The sequence below is a fragment of the Furipterus horrens genome, unplaced genomic scaffold, assembly GCF_987537825.1.
Source record: "Furipterus horrens unplaced genomic scaffold, mFurHor1.1.pri manual_scaffold_5, whole genome shotgun sequence".
In the NCBI taxonomy this organism is placed as follows: domain Eukaryota; kingdom Metazoa; phylum Chordata; class Mammalia; order Chiroptera; family Furipteridae; genus Furipterus; species Furipterus horrens.
In genome coordinates, this window is record NW_028327175.1 from 51,672,052 (window position 1) to 51,696,228 (window position 24,177).

Sequence of the window (24,177 nt, forward strand, 5' to 3'; positions counted from 1 at the left end):
TCCATTAGCTCCTAGTCCTTCAGGGCCTGGTTTTCCACTTTGCTTACATGGTCCCACCTTGCTGGGACTGCCTAGTGCCCCCATGAGTTCTGACAGTGACCTTCCCCCGCAGTCCTCCCTAGTGCACTTGGGAATGTCCACACCATTTAGAAGCTAGTGAGGCTCTGAGTAGCTAAACTAAAAACTTAGGCCTTGCCTTTTCCTAGCTGTTCTGACACCAGTTTTACTGACTTCCATGATATGGTCAGCACCCATGGGGTCACCGCACCGTGTTGTCATGAGGATGGGGTTGGGGAAAGAGGACAGCCTGTGAGATGACATCTTTTACATCCCCCAAGGGAAAGTGATACAAAAACTCCTTGGCTTTGTCATCAACCCCTTTAACTCCTCACCCTTTTCTGGGATTTTAGCCGTGAGTGGCTACACCACATGGCCTCTGCCTCCTTTTATTTCCTGTGTCTACTGCAACCCCTTCCTCTCTGCACACTTCTCCTTGTGTTCCCAACTCCGTGGGCCTTCTCTAGGTCACCCTGTCCTCCTTCTGGAGTGCTGTTAACCTCCACTTTGGGCTGCAATAGCGGCCAGGATACAAGGAGGGAGAGAGATCAGCTTTAAGATAACAGACTCTCAGTTGCACAGTGTTTCATCATCTGTGATAAACTGCAATAGTAGCCTGGACGGTGGAAAATAAAAGCTGGAAGAGAGTCCTAGAAAGGAGCACTGGTGAAACCAGATGTGGGGCCAATGAGAGGGTGATGCTGAGGGTGATGCTCATGTTCCTAGTTGGGACAAGTGTTGGATAAAGATGTACTTGACAGAGAGAAGACAGGAGGAGAAGGAATAGTGGTGAGGGCAGGGGGCCGGAGGAGGGGCATTAGGGGGTGGGACGGAGGGAAGGAAGGTATCGAGGGAGTTTGGTTTGAGGCATGTTTGAAATGGTTAGTGGGACAAATCTGGGGCCCCCACCTGGGAGAGAATCTGCCTGGAGAAATAGATTTGGGAATAGGTGAGAATATCCAGGGGAGAAAAAGAAAAATCACTGTAACTGTAGGTACTGAATTTAAGGACATAAACAAGATTATTACTCTATTTTAATTCTTCCTTGCACTCCATAATGACTTAGTCCTTGGAACTTCTCCTAGTTCCTGTAGTAAGGAAGGTCAGAGGACACGGAGGACTGTCCTGTCAAGGGTGTCTGCTGTGACTTTTAATCCCTAGAACACATACATACTTGGTATATTCAGAGTTTATATCAGGGCGTGTCCAGAACATACAAAGAACACTTTGATGAGTGCCTAAAAGATAATAATTTTCAGGCACATGCAGAGGCAGTGTTGAATTTTTTTGTGGTTGAACTGAATTTTTTTTTAATTAAAATTTTGGAAATGTAACATGTAGTTCTCAAAATTCTTTCCCTCGTTGTTAGCCTGAGACATGGCTTAACCTTTGGATGTACTCTGCTAACATAATTGCCTTGCTGTCTTTTAAAGGTGGCTTTTAATTGTGTTGCCGAGCAGCAGCTGCTGTTGAGGTGCTGGGTGCAGTCTTTCAAAAGATTGTCCAGTTCATTCATTGTTTCCTCTCCCTGGACTGGGCATCTGGGCTTGGAGAGTAGCCAGAAGCTACTGAAATGCCATCAGGGCTTATAGGATTGCCCTTTGAGCCACTGATTTGTTATTTTATTGAGTTTCCACTCTTTTTCCCCCAAATTTAAATGGACGTTTATTGAATACAGTGCTAAACTCAATTCTTCCCATTCTCAGTGGCCTTTTCATCAGATTATTTCCCCCTAGTCTGTAGGACTTAGTCCTCTGGCTGGACGAGAGGTTTAAGGACTAAAGATAGCTTGTCATTAATGGGGCTCGGGGCTGCCATGGGGAAGGGCCGTGAGTTACCACAGGTGCGACCCAGAGTCCTCAACCGGCTGCTGATTTATGCTCCGGTAACCTGCAAGGTTTCTTAGCGATTTTTTCCTTTTGGTAAAATTGTGCTCAAAATTCTTAACTCCAGAACTGTCGTCCTGTTGGGGTGGGACAACGGAAAGAACTCTGTGTTTTGGTCTTTGGTTCTCCCTGCCAGGGCGGCTCTGGTTCCTTTCATGCCCCAGGATGTAGTTTTAGGCAGGCCCAGTGACTTATTTGGTCATTCTCATAATAAAAAATCCTCCAGTCACATTTCCTTCCCAGACAATCTCAGTCTGGTAATTAATATATCCAGCCTGAAGTAGAGTGGTTTAAAGTGAAATCTGCTCCCATCCCTGACTCAGATTTTAGATTTAGTTTGTCAGATTACACACACACACACACACACACACACACACACACACACACGTGCGCGCAAAACAAGATACAACCTATTCCACAGAAACCTATTTTTTGAAATATATTGAAATTATAGATTACTTTTAGAGATGATAAACATGTTTTTTAGATTTGTTAAGTTTTTTACATTTATTTCTTATTGCAAATGCTGTGTTTTCAAGATTAAGTTTCCTGTTTGTTGTTATTGTACCAAAGTACAATAAATTTTTGTATATTAATTTTATATTTAACAATTTTACTGGATGTTCTTATTTTAATAACTTTTCAATAACTTTTTACTACAGATAATTACATCATCTGTGAATTTGATGTTTTCCTTGCTCTCCATTTTTGTGTCTTTTTCCTTTTATTTTTCTATGTTGCCCTCCAGACAGAAATGATAAATAGAAGTGGTGATAATTGCCATCTTTTTCTTCCTTTTGATTTTAGAGGGGTTGCTTGTAATAGTTCACCGTTAGGTAAAATGTTTGTAGTAAATTTCTGGCAGGTATCCTTGTTAGGCTCAGAAATTTTACTTTCTACTCTGTAAGGGATTTTAATTATATGTTTGTGCAGAATTTTATCAAATACCTTTTCCACATCTAGTGAGATGTTGTGGGTTGATTCTTATTGAGGGATGTTAAGATGCAACCTATGGTATCTTCTGGTGCAGTCATTGCCAACTGGACTGGGAGTGATGTGACATTTTGAAATACGATTTACATAATTCAAATGCACTTTGTAAACATATACCCTTTGTAGGGAAATACCATGCTGTTATGATGTCACGCTTGAAAAATAAAACTGTTGTTTTTTTGTTTTTCTTTCCAGTATTACTTTACCGTCATTTTTGGCCACGAAGGTCAGAAACCACTTGAGCTGCGCTGTGAGGAGGAGCAGGACGGTAAGGAGTGGATGGAGGCCATTCACCAAGCCAGGTATGGGCTCGACTCTCTGTGTGACACCGGATTGTCTGGGTCTTTCATTGGGGGTGTCACTGTTGGTGGTAGTTTTGGAAGAATTTGCAGTTTCAAGATGAGTTTCCCCTTGATACCTCTTCCTTAGTCACGTGTGAGATGATTCTTTGAACTTTTCCAGCTAAAGATAAAAGGTAATAGATATGATAATGGTCGGCAGCCGTCCGTCTCGAGAGACGATGGTGTAGCTTCTTAAGAGTCTATCTGCACCGCCGAGAATGGTTGTGCAGTCCGACTCAGGAGTGACACGGTATCTGTCTCCTCCCATGTTGAATCGACATCTTGCGATGACGCTGGAGTGTCCTCTCCAGTGAAGCTGAAGCTACAGAGCCTGGGCAGGGTGATATGGAGGGTCTGCTGTTACCCATGCAGCAGACCCCCCCCCTCTCTTCGCAGCTGAAGGGTCCAAGGGAAAGACGGAGTCAATACAGCTTGGCTTCAGGTGCGCCGCAGGAGTTGCCGGTGTTGACTACAATGTCAAACCGCCTTAGGGACTCTGGCTCCGGATTTTCTGTCGGGGTTTACTCCCTTAGCCTTCCCCTGAAGAGGTATGCCGCAAGGCAGCAGAGGTTTTTTGGAATCAGAGTTTTCCTTCTCTGATGTGCCCTGACTGGAAGATCGAACCAGCGACACTTAGCTCGCAGGCCGACGCTCAATCCACTGAGCCAAACCAGCCAGGGTATGATATGATAACAACAATGATAATAGGTCACCTTTGTGCGTTTGTTCCTATGTACCAGGCCTTGTTTTCTACATGCTTCTCAATTGAGGAATTTATTGAATGTCTTGATTCACTTATTTTTTCCAACAGTTTATGAGAGGAGTATCATAATGACCCCCTCTTCTATGGATAAAGAAACCGAGGCCTGGAAGGGCCGTTTGCTTGCCTGAGGTCGCACAGCTACGCTGTGGCAGAGCTGGACTCTGGACCCAGCCCAGAGTGATTTTGCTTCCTCCAAAGAAGTGCCAGAAGGGTGGAAAGGCACACACTTTGCCTGAAAATGGAACAAGAAATTTAAAAAAGACACAGGCAGACCTCTCTCCTTCATTTTTCATACTCCTTTCCAAAGTCTGACCCATTTTTTGCTTCCTGTGGCTCCCCTGCTCACCGCTTTTTACCTGTCCCCTCCCTAGTCCCAGCTGCCCATGCTCCACAATCCCCGGTGTGAACCACCAGCGTTTCAGTGGCAAACCCGAGCCAGGGCACGCTTTCTTTTTTCACCTGACACACCCTCCCTTCTAAATGTCCATTCATGTTGCTACCACCCCTCCCCCTTATGTCACTTCCCCTCCCCGCCCCCAACAGGTCAGTCCACACCGGCCCCCTTCTCCAAATCGCTGCAGACTACGTGTGCAATATTTAACAATTAGTACAATTTAGGTTATTTTTTACACATTTCATGCGTGTGATTTCTGTTTCCTGAGCTGCACCTTGAGAGTGAGGAAGATAATGAGGGCACATTCTTTGCTGAATGAAGCACAGGCTAATTATACAGTAGGTGATTAGGAAATATCTTCAGAGAGATCATAAAGACAATGAGAGTGTTCTGAATGAGTTTAGAATGATCTTCGAATCCCTGATACTTTTTCTCTGAAAGTTTCCTCCTCTTTCCCCTTTTTTATAACTACTTTTTATCGACCACCTCCTCTGTGGCAGGTAGCATGCTAAATGCTTCACATACTGTTTTTTTGTTCCTCACAACTACCCAGGAGGGTATTATTAGCCCCATTTTACACATGAGAAAACAGAAGTTCATGATGATAAGCATATTGGCCAAGATCTAAGTTGTTTAGCGCAGAGCTGGGATTCAAACCCAAGTCAGTCAGACTTCAGTGTTTTTAATCTATGTTCTGTATTGTACTTCTCTTCCTAATTATCGTCTTTTCTCTTGAGTTCTTCCCTTTTCCATTTCTTTTTCTCTTTCTCAGTGCAGAGATGAAAATGGATTTATGTGAGGTCAAGGTTAAGAGTAGAAGGCGTTAGTTTCAAAATATTTCAGTTCCTTTTCTTTCCTTCTCTCCAAAATATTTCTAGGAGATAGAAGGTGACTAAATGGTGCTCTCCAAGTGGGCCCTGGGGGCAGCTTGCTGACATCATGATCCAAGCACAGTCAGTGGCTGTCTGAGGGTTTTGCTCCAGACTTGGGACTAATGAGGAGTGACTTGCTGTAGAAAAAGGGCAGATCTTCAGAGGGGAAAGAAGTAGCAAGTTAGCAAGGTAGAGACCTTGGGTCCATTTCCCGACACAATCTTTGTCGCCGTTTCTGTTCCTTTCCACCTGCGAGTTAAAAGTGAAGTAGGTAGTTTAAAACATGTATCTGTCTTTCTTTTCCACTCCAGAAGAGCCAGGTACTATTTATTAGTAACCTAAATGCCTTTGTAGTTGCCAGGCAAATAACATGGTAAACCAAATACAGAGTATGACTTACTTTTAAGATGCTGAAAATACTTAGATTTCAAACAACAAATTTGTTTTCTATATCATAAAAACTGTCATGTAAGTGGAAGTGAACTAGTAACTATTTGGTATTGATTGGCATACGATCAATACCAGGACATGTGTGATCTTGTTAGGAAACAGATTTCAGAAACCCCTTTAGTGATTTAGGTGATTGAATAGTAAAAATTCTCCTCTCTTTGGATTTGAAGATTTGGTTAATAATTGATCTTTGTTACTGATATCATAACTTTCTGGTTCATTATGTTTGGTTTTCCTTTTACTTGAAGCCCAGGATTAGGTTTTTTGATGGCTTCCTTCTAATCTGACTGTTTTATACCTGAGTTCTTCTATTTAACTTCTTTGCATTGAGATGCTTCTTAAATTTTTGTTTTGTAAATCAGGGAAGATAGTAACTTTTTCAATTAAGTTTCATTAAGTTGACTTTTTGCTGTAATCTTGGATCTGTGAAAATATCCCGACTTTTACATGAGCAGAGCCAAAAAGTTAATGAAACTGATTCAGAGAAAGGATTTGTCAGCCATGGTTGCTTGGCATTGTGCTAATTAAAACAACTCATTGGTTGGCTAATTATTTTGCCTTTGGAGAACAGTTTGATGGCATTAATTTGGTACTGCGGCCTTTTTAATAGAAAATTCTCAATAATTATGGCTTTATTGATCCCTCTTCTTAAAAGTCTGAGTTTTTGATTAACTAACGACTATTTTAGCCTGAGATGAGTTTTTTCCTGAGCTGTAACCCTCCTGCGGGTGCACACAGAAACAGAGACTGCTTAGAATCCCTCTCTTGGTTACTGCTGTTTTCCTGGGATGGCGTCTCAGGACCAGCTGAATGTCTTGTCTGCCTGTGCCATGAAAATCATATTCTTACTGCTGGCTTTTGTACTCAGAGGTGAATCTACTTGCACTAGTTTGCCTTTAGAGGCTCTTTGGGTTATTTTCTTAGATGTAGAGTTGCATTCTCAGAGAAGGAAAACTCTGACTCCAAAAAACCTCCGCTGCCTTGCGGCATACCTCTTCAGGGGAAAGGCTAAGGGAGTAAACCCCGACAGAAAATCCGGAGCCGGAGTCCCTAAGGCGGTTTGACGTTGTAGTCAACACCGGCAACTCCTGCGGCGCACCTGAAGCCAAGCTGTATTGACTCCGTCTTTCCCTTGGATCCTTCAGCTGCGAAGAGAGGGGGGGTCTGCTGCATGGGCAACAGCAGACCCTCCATATCACCCTGCCCAGGCTCTGTAGCTTCAGCGTCATCGCAAGATGTCGATTCAACACGGGAGGAGACAGATACCGTGTCACTCCCGAGTCGGACTGCACAGCCATTCTCGGCGGTGCAGAGTGCAGATAGACTCTTAAGAAGCTACACCATCGTCTCTCGAGACGGACGGCTGCCGACGACGACGACGAGAGTTGCATTCTCCCTTATATCTGGCTCAGGGACAACTCTTTTTGGAAATTAAGGTCTCATTTGAAGCTTTGACCTGCTCCAGGAAGCTTGTTTTACACTTTTGCTTGAAGTTGGCCATTATTGCGTTTTGAGAACACTGACACATTGAAAGATCATTTCACCACATATTACTGGAACCAGTTCCTGGGAAGCTGCTAGCAAGACTCAGTTTTGTTTTTGTCTGAATGAGGTGAAGCCAAGGCATTTTAATAACAACGGCATCTATTCTTGTTCCATAAGCGGTCTGTTAGTTGGGTATGGAACCTTGGACATTCCCAATAACCTGGTATTTCATCTCTGTTCTCTTGGTCATATCTGTCCATCATAGTTGATTTAGTTGTAACCATTAAGACAATTAAAAACACTAACCCAGTGGACTTTGTGTCCTTAGGGCTCATAGGCTAAAAAGACAACACCCACAACACTTTGTCCCAACATTTCAGCTACTAGAACACTGACCAATGAAGTCTTGGCAGTGAGAAGGTGGGCATGGCCTGAAATTGGATCCAGGTGTACCTCTCTTCCCATTCTGGCCTAAGCCTAAGCTCTGAAAGACCTGGTCTGTGACAGTTGGGAAGAGAGCTGGAAGGTATTCCAGAGATGTATAGGGTCATCTGCAAAGGACTTTTGACTATCTGGATAGGGGCAGTATTAGACCAAGGTGGCATCTTACACACCTCTCAGGTCCCTAGCTTGGATGTTGCCACTCACTGGGAGGAGAGATGATGAATGAGAGCAGGTCTATGAGGCAAAGATGGTGAGCACTGACTAGGAAGAACTTCTGCAAAGAATTAGAGGGTATGGTCAATTAGAAGGAACAGTGGCAGCCATGTGATCCTGATGGACCTCTCGGCCCCTTGGTATGTCTGTAAGGTATGAGAGAATGAGTATCAGTGGCTACTAAGAAAGTAAGGTGTGTTCTGAGGGGGAGAACTACCTGGGTAGTTCATAAGCCCTGGGAGGGCTTTCTTTCTATCTTCCTCCTGCTTTTCTAATTTTTAGCTGTCAATGTGCCCAAACCCCCTATCGATTCTCTTTCCTCCCTCAGTGTGTGCCTGTGGCAGGTGGGTCTTAGGCTTGCCTCTATGGGGAGGGTATCTCCAAGGAGAAGGGAATTGGGCACATGCTTCCATTCCGTAATTCTCATGTCAGATTTATTTTAGTAAGGGCTTGACAAAGCCCCTTCCTTCACCCTGTCAGTCTAGAACTCGATGAGCAGGGAGACTTAATCCTCCAGTTAAGTCTTTCAATTAAGCCTTGTCCTCTTTGTCCACCAAGGAAAGCTCTAATCCAGCCTCTTGCATCTATTTTTTTATCTACAGTACTTTTGATTATAGGTGCCCGAGGCAGCCTGTTATTTCTCTCTCTCTCTCCCTCCCTCCCTCCTTCCCCCAACACACACACACACACACACACACACACACACACACACACATAACCATGGTAATTGTAGCAAACACTGAATGCTTGTAACCTCATTCTTTTGACTTGGATAGAGGTTTAATTTAGAGCAAAGTGTAGAGTATAAAATCTGTCCAACATGAAGGGCCACTGTGTATATCATGTCATTCCCATAAAATCAGCACTTTATGGAACATGCACGGAGAAATCCCTCACAAATCAGAAAGGAGTGATTACATAGAAAAGCTGAAAATGCTTCTTCTATCACAGCAAAACCACAGGACCAGAAAATCAGAAATGGGCTGTGATGGTTTATCCTAAAGCAATCCTGAAGCCGTACTGTGTATTCTTCTTCTAACAGTAAGACCATCACCACTGTAAAGCTGAAGGTGTGGAGTTTGTTTATTTGAGACACTAGAGTATTTGATTAAGAACTTCTGCCATAACTTTTCCTTCTGATTTGCCGCAAGGAGAGAGAATTCGACGTTTTCTTTCCTGAGAGCCTGCACAGTGCAACACGAGAGAAAAGGGGTACCAAGTGGGCTAGGAAAGATTTCACTCGATAGGATGGCAGAACTTGTTCTCTGTAGGGAAAAGTTGGGCTTGCATGTTCTTATTCTCAGCCCTCTGTTAATACTTTCACCTGCCAGTTATCTTCCCTGCTCCTCAGTGTTTCTGCTTCAAATGCTTGTCTCCCTCCTGAAGCACCCAGCTTACTCTGCAGTACGACCTCGTGTCTACAGTCACAGCAGGCACCCTGTCCTCACCTGCACACTGCTCACCTGCAGAGGTGGGGGTGCCCTCGTGACCCTTCTCTGGCCCCAGGAGAACCATCTCTGGTTCAAGCCAAGTATCTTCCCTGAGCCTCCTCCCTCCAAGTTTCTTGCTCCACCAGTTGTTCCATTTTTCTTACAGTTCCAGTCTGCTTACCCCACTCTCCCGACCGTGGCTTTCTTCCTATATTTTTTGATTCTCTTTAAATCTGTCCCACCTTAAGACAAAAAATATTAAAGATCCTTCTTTGGCCCTGAACGCTCCACTAGCTGTGTCCTCTCTTCTTAGAGAAATTGCTTGGTTGTTCTCCTTCTCTTGGCAGCTCCTGCTCTCTTTTCAGCCCTTTGGGGCAGATGTCTGTCCCTACCCCATGGAAACTGTTGTCATCTGGGTCAACAATGACTTTCCAAAGCTTTCCTTTCCTTATATAACTTCAGCACTCTGTTTACAATTTAATATTTATTTTGAATTATACCAGCAATACATAAATGCAAGCTCTTAAAAAAAAGGAAAATGCAAACAATGTGTGAGTAAAATTCTATAGCATAAAAAATTATGGTTTCCATTCATATTCTAACCCCATTACCATTTCCCAAGCCCAGCTATTTCCTCAAAGGTATATATAGTTAATAATCTAGTATTTTGTTTTTCTATACATTTGAATATATATAATTATATACTCCTTTTATGTACTAGCTACTGTTCACTTTATTCTCAACTTCCTTTTTACACTAATTTGGAATTTTTAAAAAACATCAGTATATAGAAAACTAAATTGTCTCTTGAAATGCTCTTTTCTATTGGTTCCACACTATCATGCCCTCCTGATTCTCTTACTCCTAATTTCTTCTCCTTCCCTCTTACAGCTTCTCTTGTTCTGTCTTTATCTTCAATGTGGCTACTCTGCTGACCTCCACCCTTCTGCCTCTTCTCTCCTCACCTGGCACCCATTTCCAGGCTTCCACTATGTGGATAAATCACCCCTTTTCCATATTTCCTCTGGGCTGTGTACCACGCTACATGCACAGTGTACTCATTTCATTTAATAGTCGCAGAGCTCATGAAGTAGGTGGTACTATCCCACCGATGGAGTCTGAGGTCTTAAAACAGTTAAAATAACCACCTGAAGGCCACCATTCTACTAAGTGGAAGAGCTGTAATTCAAATCCAGGTCACGCCTATGCACGCAACCCCCAAGATATGTTGCCTCTAATATGTGCAGAAACTGACAAGTTTGCAAATACTCATTTCTCTATATTAAACTATTCATTTGTCATGTTCCCCCCGGGGTTCTCAGAGTTACTTGATACTAAGCAAGTCCAAAACATAACCCATTTTTCTTTGAGTGGCTTCTTGTCCACTTCTCCCTACCTAGGGAGTCATTTCCTGTACACTCAGTCACTCATGCCAGCAGATGTCATCTCTGTACCCTCCATCCCCACTGCTCACATCCAGTCAGCCACCAGTTTTGGAGTCAACCCCTGGACTATCTCGTCTCCTCCCTGCCTGTCAGTGTTGACGGCGGTTGCCTGGGTTACTGCTCAGTCACCTCACCTGCCTCTCTCCCGGGTTTGCTTCCTAATCCATCCTCCAACAAATGCAGTGTTTAGAATACGGGTTTTAGTCTTTAAATTTTATTCTTCCTTTTAACCTCTCCTAACAGAGACACTTGCATTTTCATTCGTTGTAAACGATACAGCTTAGGAGAGGAGAGGTAGCTGTAGATAGAGATTAGTGGGGGTGATACAGTATTAGCACCTCATGCTGATGTGGTACATAAAAAACATTGATTAGCTAGTGAAGTGGAGCTATTGATATAAAAGAATTTGAGAGTCAGAAGAAGTGGAAGATAGTAATGCCAAAGCAGCCCCGAGTAATGGATACCAGCTTTATAAGGGCAGCGTAGCTTTGTAAGGGCGTCCGCAGCCGGTGCCAGACTCTGCTGAGATAGGAACTGCACTGCGGTCCCCAGGACTGGATTTTCCCCAGTCCCTGAGCCACGGGCATACCTTGATATGAGGAGTGCTGGTTCATAAGAGTTTTCTCAGTCAAATTGAGAATTTTTCTTTAGTTATCTGTTATATGACTTTTCAGTTTGGGTTTTACTATACTTCTTCTTATTTTATATTCCATTAGCATATATATCCAGTATATTAGCTATATATTACTGTCTCATTCGTAAGTATGTCTTTAACCAAGGTAACTAGGATGAGATTCTGGCCCATCTAATAATTCTTTGCTCAGCTAATAGAATTTTTATCCTTCTTTAAAAAATGATTAAGGCTTATGATTTTATACTGTGCCTTTTGTCTGGACTCTAGGACTTTATTAAATGTTTTCATTTATCCTGCATACGAAAGTGGTGGTTTGGTTTTGCTTATAAATATTACACGTGAATATTTTACATATATACATGTATATATGTAAAATATTCATGTGTACATGTATCTCAAATGCCATCCATCGGTGTTTGACAGCTGGGTTGGCTTTCATGTTGATTTATATAGCTTAATTTTATTATTTTCTTTGGCAGTGAGAAACTGTTTTTCCCCATGGTGGACATTAAATTTAATAAAAAAACAAACAGAACAGAAATAATGAATAAATTAGGTAAAAATTCTTAAACTTGAGCGTTACCTAGCAACTAGAAAATTTAATCAGGTAACACATGTATTGAATATATAGGAAAGAAAAACTGAAGTTCTGAAAATTCTTACATTGAAGGGAAGCCATACCTGCATGTTCAGTTGACTTGACCCAGTGCCAAAGTAGGCATTCATTTGCTACTGGGATACATAAACAAAGCTTTATGGCATAAAATTGAGAGGATATCCCAGGAAGAGTAGTTAGTAATCTAAATTGAACGACTTTAAAATTATGAAAAATGAAAATTATTATGTGAAGAACAAATCATGCAAAATAAATCATATTAGATGACTTTTTTCAGTTGCCAATGGCTTTTCATTTGAATGAGTATTTTGTGCCGACCCCACATCAGGCCCTGGACCCCGGGTCAGGTTCTGGACCCCATGTCAGGTGCTGGACCAATCTTTAACATTTTTGCCTGGATTATTGTGGAGCTTCCAACTGGTTTACCTCACTGCAACACATCCTTTTGTCTTATCCCATCATGGCAGCCAGTGTGATCCTGTTAGAAAGTTAGGTCCGGCCACACCTTCGATCAAAACTCTGGCATCTTATGCAGGGTAAAAACCTGAGACTTTATATTAGTCTACAGAGCCCTTCATGCTTTAGAATCCTGTTTTCTCATCTACTTTTATTATTTATTCTCTATTTATAAACTTTTAAAACATTTACCTTCTGTGCTCTAAATTTAACCCTCTTTTGATTCTGAAAATTAAAAAGCAATAAGAGGCATTTACATCATGGTTATACAAATATTATGCACCAAAGTATCAAGGTTGGTGCTTTGATCCACAGAGAATGAAAGGTAATCAGATGCAACTGAATATTTGCCCCCTGAAGGAGAACCTTCCTATGTTAACTTCTTATCTCTTTCTAGCTTCCTTTACTTCCTCTGGCTTATATTCTTGCATTCCATGTCATCTTTTATCTTTGTTTTCTGTTTTATTTGGTTGGAAAACTCCTCATAATTTTTCTCCTGGCGTAAGTGTGGAGGTTACCAAACTGTGTTTGTTTGGAGCTGGCACTTGATTGGTTGTCCGGGGTGGGAATTTAAGTTAAAAAATATTTTTTCTTCAATTCTGTATTGTGATCTAGCATCCCAAGTTACAGATTGAGTAGTATGTCATCTTTATTGCCTCTTTTTAAAGGTAATCTGTGATATTTTCTTTGGAAGTTTTATCATTTTTCTCTAGCCTTAGAGTTCTGATATTTTACTAGGATGCATCAGGGTAGGAAATGTTTTCATTTATCCTGTCTAGATTATCTTTCATATTTGAACTGTGCCATGTTTGGTTTAGGGAAGGTTTTTTTCATTTCTTGATGATTTCTTCCCCATCACAGTCTATGATTTTTTTTCTCTCTGGAGCTTCCATAAGATAGATATTAGACCTCTTGGACCTATAATCCATGTTGCTCAATTTTTCATGTTTTCAATCTTTTCTATTTTTGTTCAGTGTTCTTTATCTTTCCAGCCATGTCTCATTTATTGGTTAGCACATTTGTTGATCTATAAAATTCTATAATTTTTGTTTGTTTGTTTCCAAGAACTTTTCTTGTTATCTGATTATTTCTTTCATGTAAGTCCCTTTTTGTCTTATTGCTCTGATATCTTTCCATATCTCTCTGAAGATGATAAACCTCTGTTGCCTGAATTAACTTTGTACCCTCTAGTGTCTTTCTGTTTGTTCATTTAGGGCTGTATTTATTATCTATTGCTGCTTAACAATTTATTCCACAATTCTTGAAACAATAAACAATTTATTGTCTCCCCACATTTTCCGTGGGTCAGGAATACAGGTATGTTTTAGCTGGATGTCTCTGCCTGAATTTCTCTTAAGGTAACAATTAAGGTGACAGCCAGGTCTGCAGCCTCATCTGAAGGTTCAACTATGGAAGGATCCATTCCCAAGTTCACATATGATTGTTGGCTGGATTCACTCCCTTATCAGCTGTTGGATTGAAGCCTCAGTTCCTCATCAGCTATTGGCCAGGGGCCTCTGTGTAGTTTCTGCCTATTCGAACTTCTCCATAGAGGAGCTCACAACATAGCACTGGCTTCCCTCAGAGAAAACCAGCAAGACAGTAGCAAGGGGAGGCAAGCAAGGTAGAAGCCAGTCTTCTTATAAACTAATCTTGGAAGTGCCATCACATCGTTTTTGCCATATTCTGTTCTTTAGAAGTGAGTCACATGGGTCTAGTTCACACTCAAGAGGACGGGAACACATAAGGATGCGAATATTACCAGAAGGCAGCCATCACTAAAAAGGCAGCTAGCAACTAAGCCATCGTAGATGCTGCCCACTGGGGAGGCCTTACTTTTTGGAAGTTGGTTTTCTCTAGTATCTAGTGATCTTTGTTCTAAAAGAAGGACATTGTGGGTTAGTACAGGTACTGGGACTGGGTTTACCTTGTGACTGTGCATGCAGGGTCTGTGCCACATATGTAGGCTTCCTTTTGGGGTATGTGGGAAGACAGCAGGAAGGCAGGGTGGTACCCCACCTTGTATAATTCCATACTGTTTGGTATGCATGGTTGGAAACTATGACTTTCTACCAGCCACCAGTTCATGGCAAGTGTGCTGGGGTAGTTGCTCCCTTGATTCCATTACATCATATGGCAAAGGAAAGGGGATTTTGCAGATGTAATTACAGTCCTAAATCAGTTGGTTCTGAGATCATTAAAAGGGAGATTTTCCTGGGTGGGCCTGACTTAATCAGACAAGACCCTCAAAGAGGGACTGGGGCCTTCCCTGAAGTCACAGATGCTCTCTTGCTGGCCTTGAAGAAGCAGACCACATGAGTTCTATAGCTGCAAGAAGATGAATGTTTCCAACAATCTGAATGAACTTGGAAGTGGGTTCTCTTCCAGTTAAGCCTCCAAATGAAAATGCACTGTGGCCGACACCTTGATTGCAGGCTGATGAGACCCTGAGCTGAGGATCCAGCTAAACTGAGTCTGGACTCCTGACTCATGGAAACTATGAGATAACACACATGTGTTGTCTTAAACCACTAAGTTTGTGGTAATTTGTTATCCAGTAGAAAATTAATGCAATGCATTTTCCTCCTAGTCCCTCTCATTGCTTTTGCTTTTTTCGTTGTCCTTTGTGTCTAGAATCGATGTCTGGAGTTAAGCCAAGCTCTGTTCTCTCAGAGTCCAGCTTCCTCTTTAGGAAGGAGGCCCCTTTCTACAGACAACTTGGGCTGTGACTTGAGGGCACATTATTGAGGCCAGTCACACCTTTTATTTCCTTATTTTGGGTGTTGGGAAGATGAGGACTCTAATTTCCTGATGTTCTGAAAGCCCTTTAATGAAATGCCCTCACAATCATCTCCTTGCCTATTTCCATTCTTTGTATTTGTAGATTCTGACCTTGAGGCTTCTCTGGCCACTTTTGTTGGGAACCATGTTTATACAGGGGTGGGCAAAATAGGTTTACAGTTGTGAGTATGAGAAACACTGTTTATTCTTATATTCTTATTTATTAATTATGGTATTTATCATTATTATTATTAACCTATGATTTTCTACCCCTGTATCTAAGGTTTCCTCTGCACTAATCTTTGCACCACTCTAATTCTACTAGATTTTTCTCTTCATGGAATTTCTTATAACTCTTGGTCTGTTGATGGCATATTTTCCTGTTTTACAGTGCTGTTCTGGTTTCATTCTTCACACAGCAAACAGTTTTCATAGCATTTCAGTGGGAACTTAGAATTGATGGAAGGCTGATGCTGGTGATGAGTCTGCATGAACTCAGCTGCACATCCTGGACTGAACTTTTTCTTTTTATACAAGAAAATAAAATACTGTTTTGCTACCTAATATCGATCTAATGTATTTATAATAAATTTGGCCATGTTTCTGATAAAATTGAAAAGAAAAGGCAGTATTTTTATTATGTAATTACTTTTCTCATGCTCTATTGTTACTTCTTCCCTTAAAAGTTCCCCAAAGCATATTTCTATGAAGACTCTGCCCCTTTTTTCTTCTTTTCCCTTCCTCCCACTTATACTTACAGAGCCTTTCTTTCTACTCTCTTAGGGTAATTTCTTAGAACAAATTACTTAAAAACACTGCTGACACTATGTTTTTTCTAACACTAATACAAACATGATGTAAGTGTTGAGGATGTTGAGATAACTGAATTATATTTGTGATTTTAGAATTGTCTTAAGACTCTTTTAGTTCCAGGTAGCACAAACCTATTTCAAATTAGTTTAGATTAAAAAGAATTTATGCCCTGGCTGCTGTGGCTCAGTGGATTGAGCGTTGGCCTGCAAGCCAAGTGTCACGGGTCTGATTCCCAGTCAGGACACATGCCTGGGTTGTACGTCAGGTCCCCAGTTGGGGGTGCGAATGAGAGGCAACTGCACAGTGATGTTTCTCTCCCTCTCTTTCTCCTTTCCCCTCTCTCTAAAAATAAATAAACAAATAAATAAATTTTAAAAAATTTAAAAGAAGAGATAATTTATTAGATGGAAATGGCAATATCTCATTGAACCTAAAGGTAAAGATTATATTCAGATATCATAAGGGTCTGGAACCAGAATAGAAAGCTGACAGGCACCCAGGTAATCATTACTTTTCTGTCTCAGACTTTCTGTCTCTCTTGTCTCTACTTTTTTTTTGAACACCTGCTATTCTTTTCCTTCTCATACACTTTGTTTTGGCACAGATATGGCCAACTATGTCTGCCCAACAATGGTAGCCTGAGTTTCCATTTTCATATCATCTCAGTTCAAGCAAATAAGTCAGAGGCACAATCCCAGATTCTATGAATCCCAGATTCTATGGGCAAGTTATATTTTTTTAGGCCAATTTAATGTGGCCATTAAGGGCAGCTTTTGTGGTTTGAATTTGACTGCCAGGGCCCAAGTTCCCAAAGAAGAAGTAAATGGGAGAAGATTGGGCTGATATCTCAAAATACATCTGCTGCAATATTCTTGTTGATATTCAGTATGCTGTTTCTCATTAGAGAAAGTTCAGCTTGTGATTAAGAATGTGGGTTTAGGGTCAGACAGACCTTGATCTGAATCTCAGCCAACCCTGCCACCTAGTAGCTGTGTGACTTCTGTGAGGATCAAATCCTTTCTCTGTACAACTGGGATGATAAAACTATCTTCTCGGGTTGCTGGGAGGACAAGATGAGAATATATATAATACTCCCAACACAGTCGATAAATAAAAAATCTATTTTTAGTTATTGCTATTATCATACCATTTGGGAAAGATTATGTGAGTGGAGGAACATACATTTTTGCCAACTTGTATAGTGCAAGATCTGTAGACAGAATTTTAGATGCCACAGAATGGCATCGTCGTCGTCGTCGGCAGCCGTCCGTCTCGAGAGACGATGGTGTAGCTTCTTAAGAGTCTATCTGCACCGCCGAGAATGGCTGTGCAGTCCGACTCGGGAGTGACACGGTATCTGTCTCCTCCTGTGTTGAATCGACATCTTGCGATGACGCTGGAGTGTCCTCTCCAGCGAAGCTGAAGCTACAGAGCCTGGGCAGGGTGATATGGAGGGTCTGCTGTTGCCCATGCAGCAGACCCCCCCTCTCTTCGCAGCTGAGGGATCCAAGGGAAAGACGAGTCAATACAGCTTGGCTTCAGGTGCGCCGCAGGAGTTGCCGGTGTTGACTACAACGTCAAACCGCCTTAGGGACTCCGGCTCCGGATTTTCTGTCGGGGTTTACTCCCTTAGCCTTTCCCCTGAAGAGGTATGCCGCAAGGCAGCGGAGGTTTTTTGGAGTCAGAGTTTTCCTTCTCTGATGTGCCCTGACTGGAAGATCGAACCAGCGACACTTAGCTCGCAGAATGGCATAATCAATACAAATCTAAAGAGAGTTTGTCTTTACTACATTTGGTCAAAGAAATGGACAGAGGATAGATTGCTGGAATTAGGGCCCAAAGAATCTACATGTTTTTCCAGAATGAAATTTTTTGCTTCTGTTGCTTTTGGAAAGAATGTGCAAAGGTAGTCAGTGGTCTCAAAATCCTAAAGAGAGTAAGCAGGGCTGGTGATTGCTGATACAGTCATCACAGTTCTTTTCAGCCAGTGCCTGTTCTGATGGTTGTTTCATTTATTCTCCTTGCTGGCAAATCTTTTCTGATTGTCTAGTGCCTTACCCAGTGAAATAGTTTAAATATCATCCCTGGAAACCATGTATGTGCCATGAGTTCAACAACTTCAGTTTCTTTTTCTTTTTCTTTTTTTTTTTTTAATTATCCAACAGCATTGACTTTTATTCATTCGTGTTAAGTCACCGGAAATGATCTGTTGGATTTAAATGCTCATTAATGTAAATGGCTGAACAAATCCATTTCAGTGGATAGTCAATATCCCACACAGTTAAAAGTTACTTCAACACAACCTCATGAAAACTCCCACACCAAAACAGTACTTTATTTTGTAAATTTAAACCCATTATTACTCCCATGTTATGCTTTTTTTTAGCTGTCAAGTGTACAAGGTAAAGAAAAAATTTAGTTAGATGGGTGTTGCACCTGGAAAATAAATTTCCTAAACTCCATATACATGTTCAAAACTGCTGGGTCCCAAGTCCATCTACGAACTCCAGGGTTGCCGGCATCATGTGCAGCATACTAAAGCTACACTATCCGAATAGCTTATTAATTCTGCATAAATCAGGTCAAGCAATGTGTCATCCTGTAACAGATTGTACACTTTTAACTGGACATGGCAAAATATTCACTCTTTTGAACTTTACATCATCATTTGATGTCAAACAATGAAGCAAATCCCAACAGTATATACAAACAGTTTTGCATTTACAAAAGATTGTTTCTCATACTGATTAATCCAGGCGGCTAACTCATTGGCTTATACAACTTTATTGAAGAAAAATAAATCAGTTAATAGCAGAGCTATTAGTTGATCACTCATCCATTGACAACTTGCATAATTTATTCAGTGCTATATTAAACAGTGTATTGGAAGATAGATTAACTAATAGCTCCAAGCCTCCTAACAATTTAAATGGAAATTACAAAATGTTTTAGACCCTATATTGGAATACAAAGGGTGTTTGACTTCCAATTTCCATTCTCTGTAGAACAAGGACAGGTCATTCCTTTATTGACATGCATAAAATACATCACATTTTCTGTTCTGCTGATGCTATAAATTCAATACCAGTTCTCCAGCCACATCAGTTATGAGCATAACTGTAACCTCAGATCTCCAACAGTGGAAGGCTTAAACAAGAATGGATGCTTCTAGAACAATGCTGCTTCCTTTGATGCGACAACTGAGCATCCGTCTCCCTCCCCCTCAGATGATTTCTTCAGCATGTTAGAGCAGTGAGGAATGGTTTTAGTCTCATAACCAAGTTAGAGTGAAGACATTGGCCACATAATACACACGCTCCATTTTTTAAAAATTTCTGAATCTTGGGCAACTGTTCTCTTGTAACTACTTTACAGTTTCTAAAAGCAGTTATTGTCCAAAGCTGGAAGAACTTAAGTCTTCTCAGATGAGCATGTGAATGAATGGAGGGAGGTAAACAAAAAATAAAATTAAAAAAGATGAGGTCTGATAGGGAAGCAGCCGGATAAGAAAATCAAAAAAGGAACAGTAATTTAAAGTTTATTCCAGCTATTATGCAGGTTATTCTGACTTTAAGGTAGCATCACATGGCACACTTCTGAGTCCATTCCTGAGATATTCTGTTGTACTTATCTCTGTCTGTTCTATAGATCTGTGCAATCTCTGGCACTAGGGGGTCGTCTGGATTTGGATCACATAGCAGTGAACAAATGGATAAAAGAACTTTAGAAATAGTTAAAGCAGGAGACCACTGTGATCTTAGAATATCAAGACAAATGCTGCCATTACTGTTAATATTTGGATGAAAATGAATTGTCAAAAAGAATACACCGCCTTGATATGGGCTGTCGTTAGGTCCCATAGTAGTGGCTTGCCAATGAAACATATCATCCCCAACTGGCCTGCAGAACATTGTGCTGGAGGGTCATGGGCCAAATCACTAAGTTCCTTATTAATCCGTTTCAGCGCCGTAGTCTGTGCTTTGCGTCTGGCTTGTTGCTATCTCAGTGTGTGCTCCTAGGTCCGGCCAAAACTCTTGATTATCCCAGCGGCGGGGAAGGATTGTCTCTTCGTCTCAAACTGGCTCTACCAGACGCAGGCGCTGAGGGGCCGGGGCCTCCCTCAAGCTGCGGCCTTGGCCTCCAGCCTGAGCGGCAGTTGGTGCCTCCCCGGCCCTACGGGGCTCACGCGCACGACACAGCCACAAGATCTCAGTTTCTTTGTTGAAAAAAAAAAAGATGTACTATTTTCTTAATAGAACAATCAATTTCCTTTGTCCTTTTCTCATTGATATGATAAAATTGTGGGTAGCAGCCATCATTAAATAAACTCTAAGTAAATATATATATATATATATATATATATATATATATATATATATGTAAAATGATAATGATAGAAATTCTATATAAAGGATACCAAAAGTAAGCCAAAAGTTAAATGAAGTTTTAGTAAAAACAATATGTGAAATTATAATGACTCAAATTCTTTATAGATAAAGGGTGTCATGTGTGAACCAAAAGTTAAAGTTTGCATAAAGTAGAGTTAGCCAAACAAGCTGTGTTTCTGGTTTCGTTTTAAAATGTAGTGCACACTTTGCTATATGGAACTGTAGTAGAACAACATTTCAATGACTAACTGTAATTTTTTCTCAAGTTATGCAGATATTTTGATTGAGAGGGAAGTATTGATGCAGAAGTACATTCATCTAGTTCAGATCGTAGAGACAGAAAAAATTGCAGCTAACCAACTGCGTCATCAACTTGAAGATCAAGATACAGAAATCGAAAGACTTAAATCAGAGGTAATTCCCAGTTGATGATTCCTTCTCACTGTTTCATGCTTATGGCCATCTCCTCATGATTACTTATGGCCTATCAGGGCAAATTTTCAATCCCAGATTTAGTTTCTCTGCTATCAATATGTATGTGGCCAGGGTACTGACCTACATTAGAAATGAATCTAATGTCTATGTTAAAATTAAGCAAGTATACTGCAATAATATATCAGAATTATAGGCTATTTAAAAACTATTTGTGCTCCTGATGTCCTTCATTTGATCAGATATTCAGAGTTGACTTTAATATTTAACTGTTTTCAGGTTGACTCTTATAGTAATGATAATTGTGAGTCTGTCTTAGATATAATTAAAGTCCAAATGACAACTAAGTAAGGATCAAAAATGAATACAAAATGACTTTACTTTCTCTAAATCTAAGGAGTCTAACCTTCTTCCCTCTAGAATTTTTAAAAACATGTTTGAATTAAAGTGTAAGACATTTGTTAGGGTGCATTTTTTCCCCCCTGAAGTTAGAATTCCTACATCCCTCTTCTTTTCCCCCCACCTCCTTATTATGAACTTCTTAGGCCCTATTCACCCAGTGGTGATACTGATGCCAGGTTAGAGCAGAAGGTGGCCATAGAGTCTGCAGCCATGGCAGTGTGCTGGGGCCCTGTCTCTCTGCAAGGTGCCTCTGTCTATACTTTGGCTTGCTTTCCTGTCATTCCTCATGGGAAGTGATCCATGGTTAAAGATATGAAGAGGAATGTAGAAAGTGAGTTTTCCCCCCTCTTTCTCACCAGCAAGCAGTGCATTAGTATCATCTGAGCTCAAAGAGGAGAATAGGACAGCATGAAATCTACTACCAATTGTATTCTTGTTGACAGAAGCAGTGCAGGCTCGTCAGCCTTGGTAACTGTTTTTTGTCACTTTTCTGTCACTTGACAACATTTTCTTCTTCATGTCTTCACACCTTCCTCTAAGACATACTCTGTGAACCCTGTGAGGGGTTTCACCTGCTTTCTGTGTCCATCACCTCCAGTATACAGAGCACGGGCGTAAGCTAGTTCCATCTGGGATCTGCTTGCTTCTCTGGTGGTGATGAGTTGCAGACTGTGTTCACCATATCATTAGTGTTGTTATTTTCCCGATTCGACCCTGAAATCTGATATAGTGAAAACAACAACAGAAAACCTAACAAACCTGCATTTTAAAAGACTGTATCAGGCACTATAATTTAAAAGAAAATTATTGTGTTCTTTCATTGCCATAATACAATAAGCTAGAGCAGATGCTTGTCTGCTAAGTGAAAGAGATTGGTATTTTCTAAGAGAAAGTCAGCACCAACTGATGCTCCCCAATATTTATTTGTGTGTGCTCATCTGTCTTCACTATGTTCTATTTTAGTCTGAATATAGACTGCAGTTAAACACTGTCAGTAGCAGGTATGTCTTGTGTGGTTTCTTGACAGGAGCCATAATTTATTTCCTATTCCTTTTATTTTCCCACTTCCCTGCCAGAACATGGCAGAGATGTGTATTTGGTGTCAGCAATAAAATATAAAGACCGGTCAGAGGGGAGCAATTACGATCCTTTAATTTTGTGTTTGCTTGTTAGTAAATCTGTATAGGTTCTCATGTTTGAAAGCGCCTCCAACTGAGTGTTAGTCCTGTGGATTTTATCACTAAGAGCAGTTGAGAGGCCGTCTGGTCTTGAATTGCCCATCATTGGTCACATAACTGGGCTGGAGATATAAAGAGATCCCAGGTTGTTTCAGTCCTTTTCACCTTTACCTTTTCTTGGCAGGCTGGGACCAACCCTAGGGCTCTTAAATTCCCTTTGCAGGTACCATTTCCCCAGGAAGCTCTGAATCTGTGGTACTGTGTGTACTTGGAAGGCTGCAGGCTGATTTCCCACAGGGGAAGCAGTAATTGTGAGCTGAGTGTCATTGTATTCAGAGACCACAGGGCCTTGCAGGCAGCTGCCTTCAGGCAAGGTGGTTGATGTGTTCCTCAGCTCCTGAGAAGGCCTCGATCTGTCATCACTGGCAGTCAGGGCTGAGTTCGGGGCCAATATTTCACCTAACCCAGATCCCAGTTTACACTTCCATGGTTACTTCTTATAAGCACTTCTGTTAGTAACAAAACAGCACAGGCTTGGGGTAAAGTTGATGCTTCCCCTGCCACAGCACCAAAGGCAGCGAAAGCGAATAAGAAGTGAATGCTTCCTGAAGATCTCATGAGCCACCTTGAAGGCATAACTATGGGTTATAGCAATAATCCAGTATTCTCCAAATGATGAAATAGGACCTATTCTGTGTTCTAGATTATTGCTCTTAATAAAACCAAGGAACGAATGCGGCCTTACCAAAGCAATCAAGAAGATGAGGATCCAGACATCAAGAAGATTAAAAAGGTAGGATGCAGGGGGTTTCGGCACAGTGGCCCATTGTCTGTTCTGTAACACTGTCTTTGCTACCCTGTCCTGAGCTGAGAACCTTGGTGTTTCTGCTCTAATGGCCCCCAGACTTATCCTTCAGACTGACCCAGACATGACTACTTTTATAGAAAAGTATCAACTTAAGACTTCTTTCCAGTCCTGAGAATCCTCTTTTGGACTCTGTGGGAAGGATGCCAACCAGACATTAAGCTAACAGTGTTCTCCAGTTGAGTTAAGTGCTGTTTAACCTCCTGATTTTGTGCTTCTTTCATATTTGGGGGGAGTGTTTTTTAAATTATATTTCAAAAATATTTTAGCCATAGTCTTTAGTGCTTTTTTCTTTTTGAACATATGAGAAAATTGAGTATATCACTACAATCTGCTCAGATTTCTGGTTTATTATTGTTTCTTCCTTGTTTAACATTCACAAAATCAGCAGATCTTTTCCATCTTAATATTATTGATAACTGTACAACTTTTGGAATTGACAGACACTGGCACTCAGTCTAGTCTACTGTGTATGCTTCATGCTGTCTAGGTTTTGAGTTCTACAATCCTCATTGTCCTGTGTAAAGCACTTATTAACTTTGTTAACATTATGTGAAAAGCCTCACCATTAAAATCTTTAGTTCTTAATCTTTTCTTAATCCTGTTTTTCTGTGCTAAATAATTATCCCTTTTCAGCTGTCACAAAACCTTAACCAAATATTGCTTAGAATTTGAAATAGAAATGCTTCTTAGGACTAAGTTATAATGTTTTTAGTTTTTAAGAAATAAAAAAGTAAAATAACATCATTTTTTAGAACTTATAATTTTATACATTGAATTTGGTTTATGTTATTCTGTTACAAGATTCATATTATTGCCCTTCTTTTAATCACATGCAG

At 40.9% G+C, this 24,177-nt stretch overlaps 1 protein-coding gene and 1 pseudogene across 1 annotated transcript in view; one reads left to right on the forward strand and one right to left on the reverse strand.

Annotated features, from left to right (window-relative positions):
* RASGRF2 (Ras protein specific guanine nucleotide releasing factor 2) overlaps nt 1-24,177 on the forward strand; it is a 189,854-nt gene that overhangs the window by 49,685 nt on the left and 115,992 nt on the right. The window contains exons 2-4 of the mRNA XM_090276431.1: nt 3,132-3,238; nt 20,728-20,875; nt 23,177-23,266. Of these exons, the coding sequence (XP_090132557.1) occupies nt 3,132-3,238; nt 20,728-20,875; nt 23,177-23,266 (345 nt within the window). The remainder of the gene's footprint in view (nt 1-3,131; nt 3,239-20,727; nt 20,876-23,176; nt 23,267-24,177) is intronic.
* Nucleotides 19,596-20,059, reverse strand: LOC150008617 (ubiquitin-conjugating enzyme E2 D3 pseudogene; annotated as a pseudogene).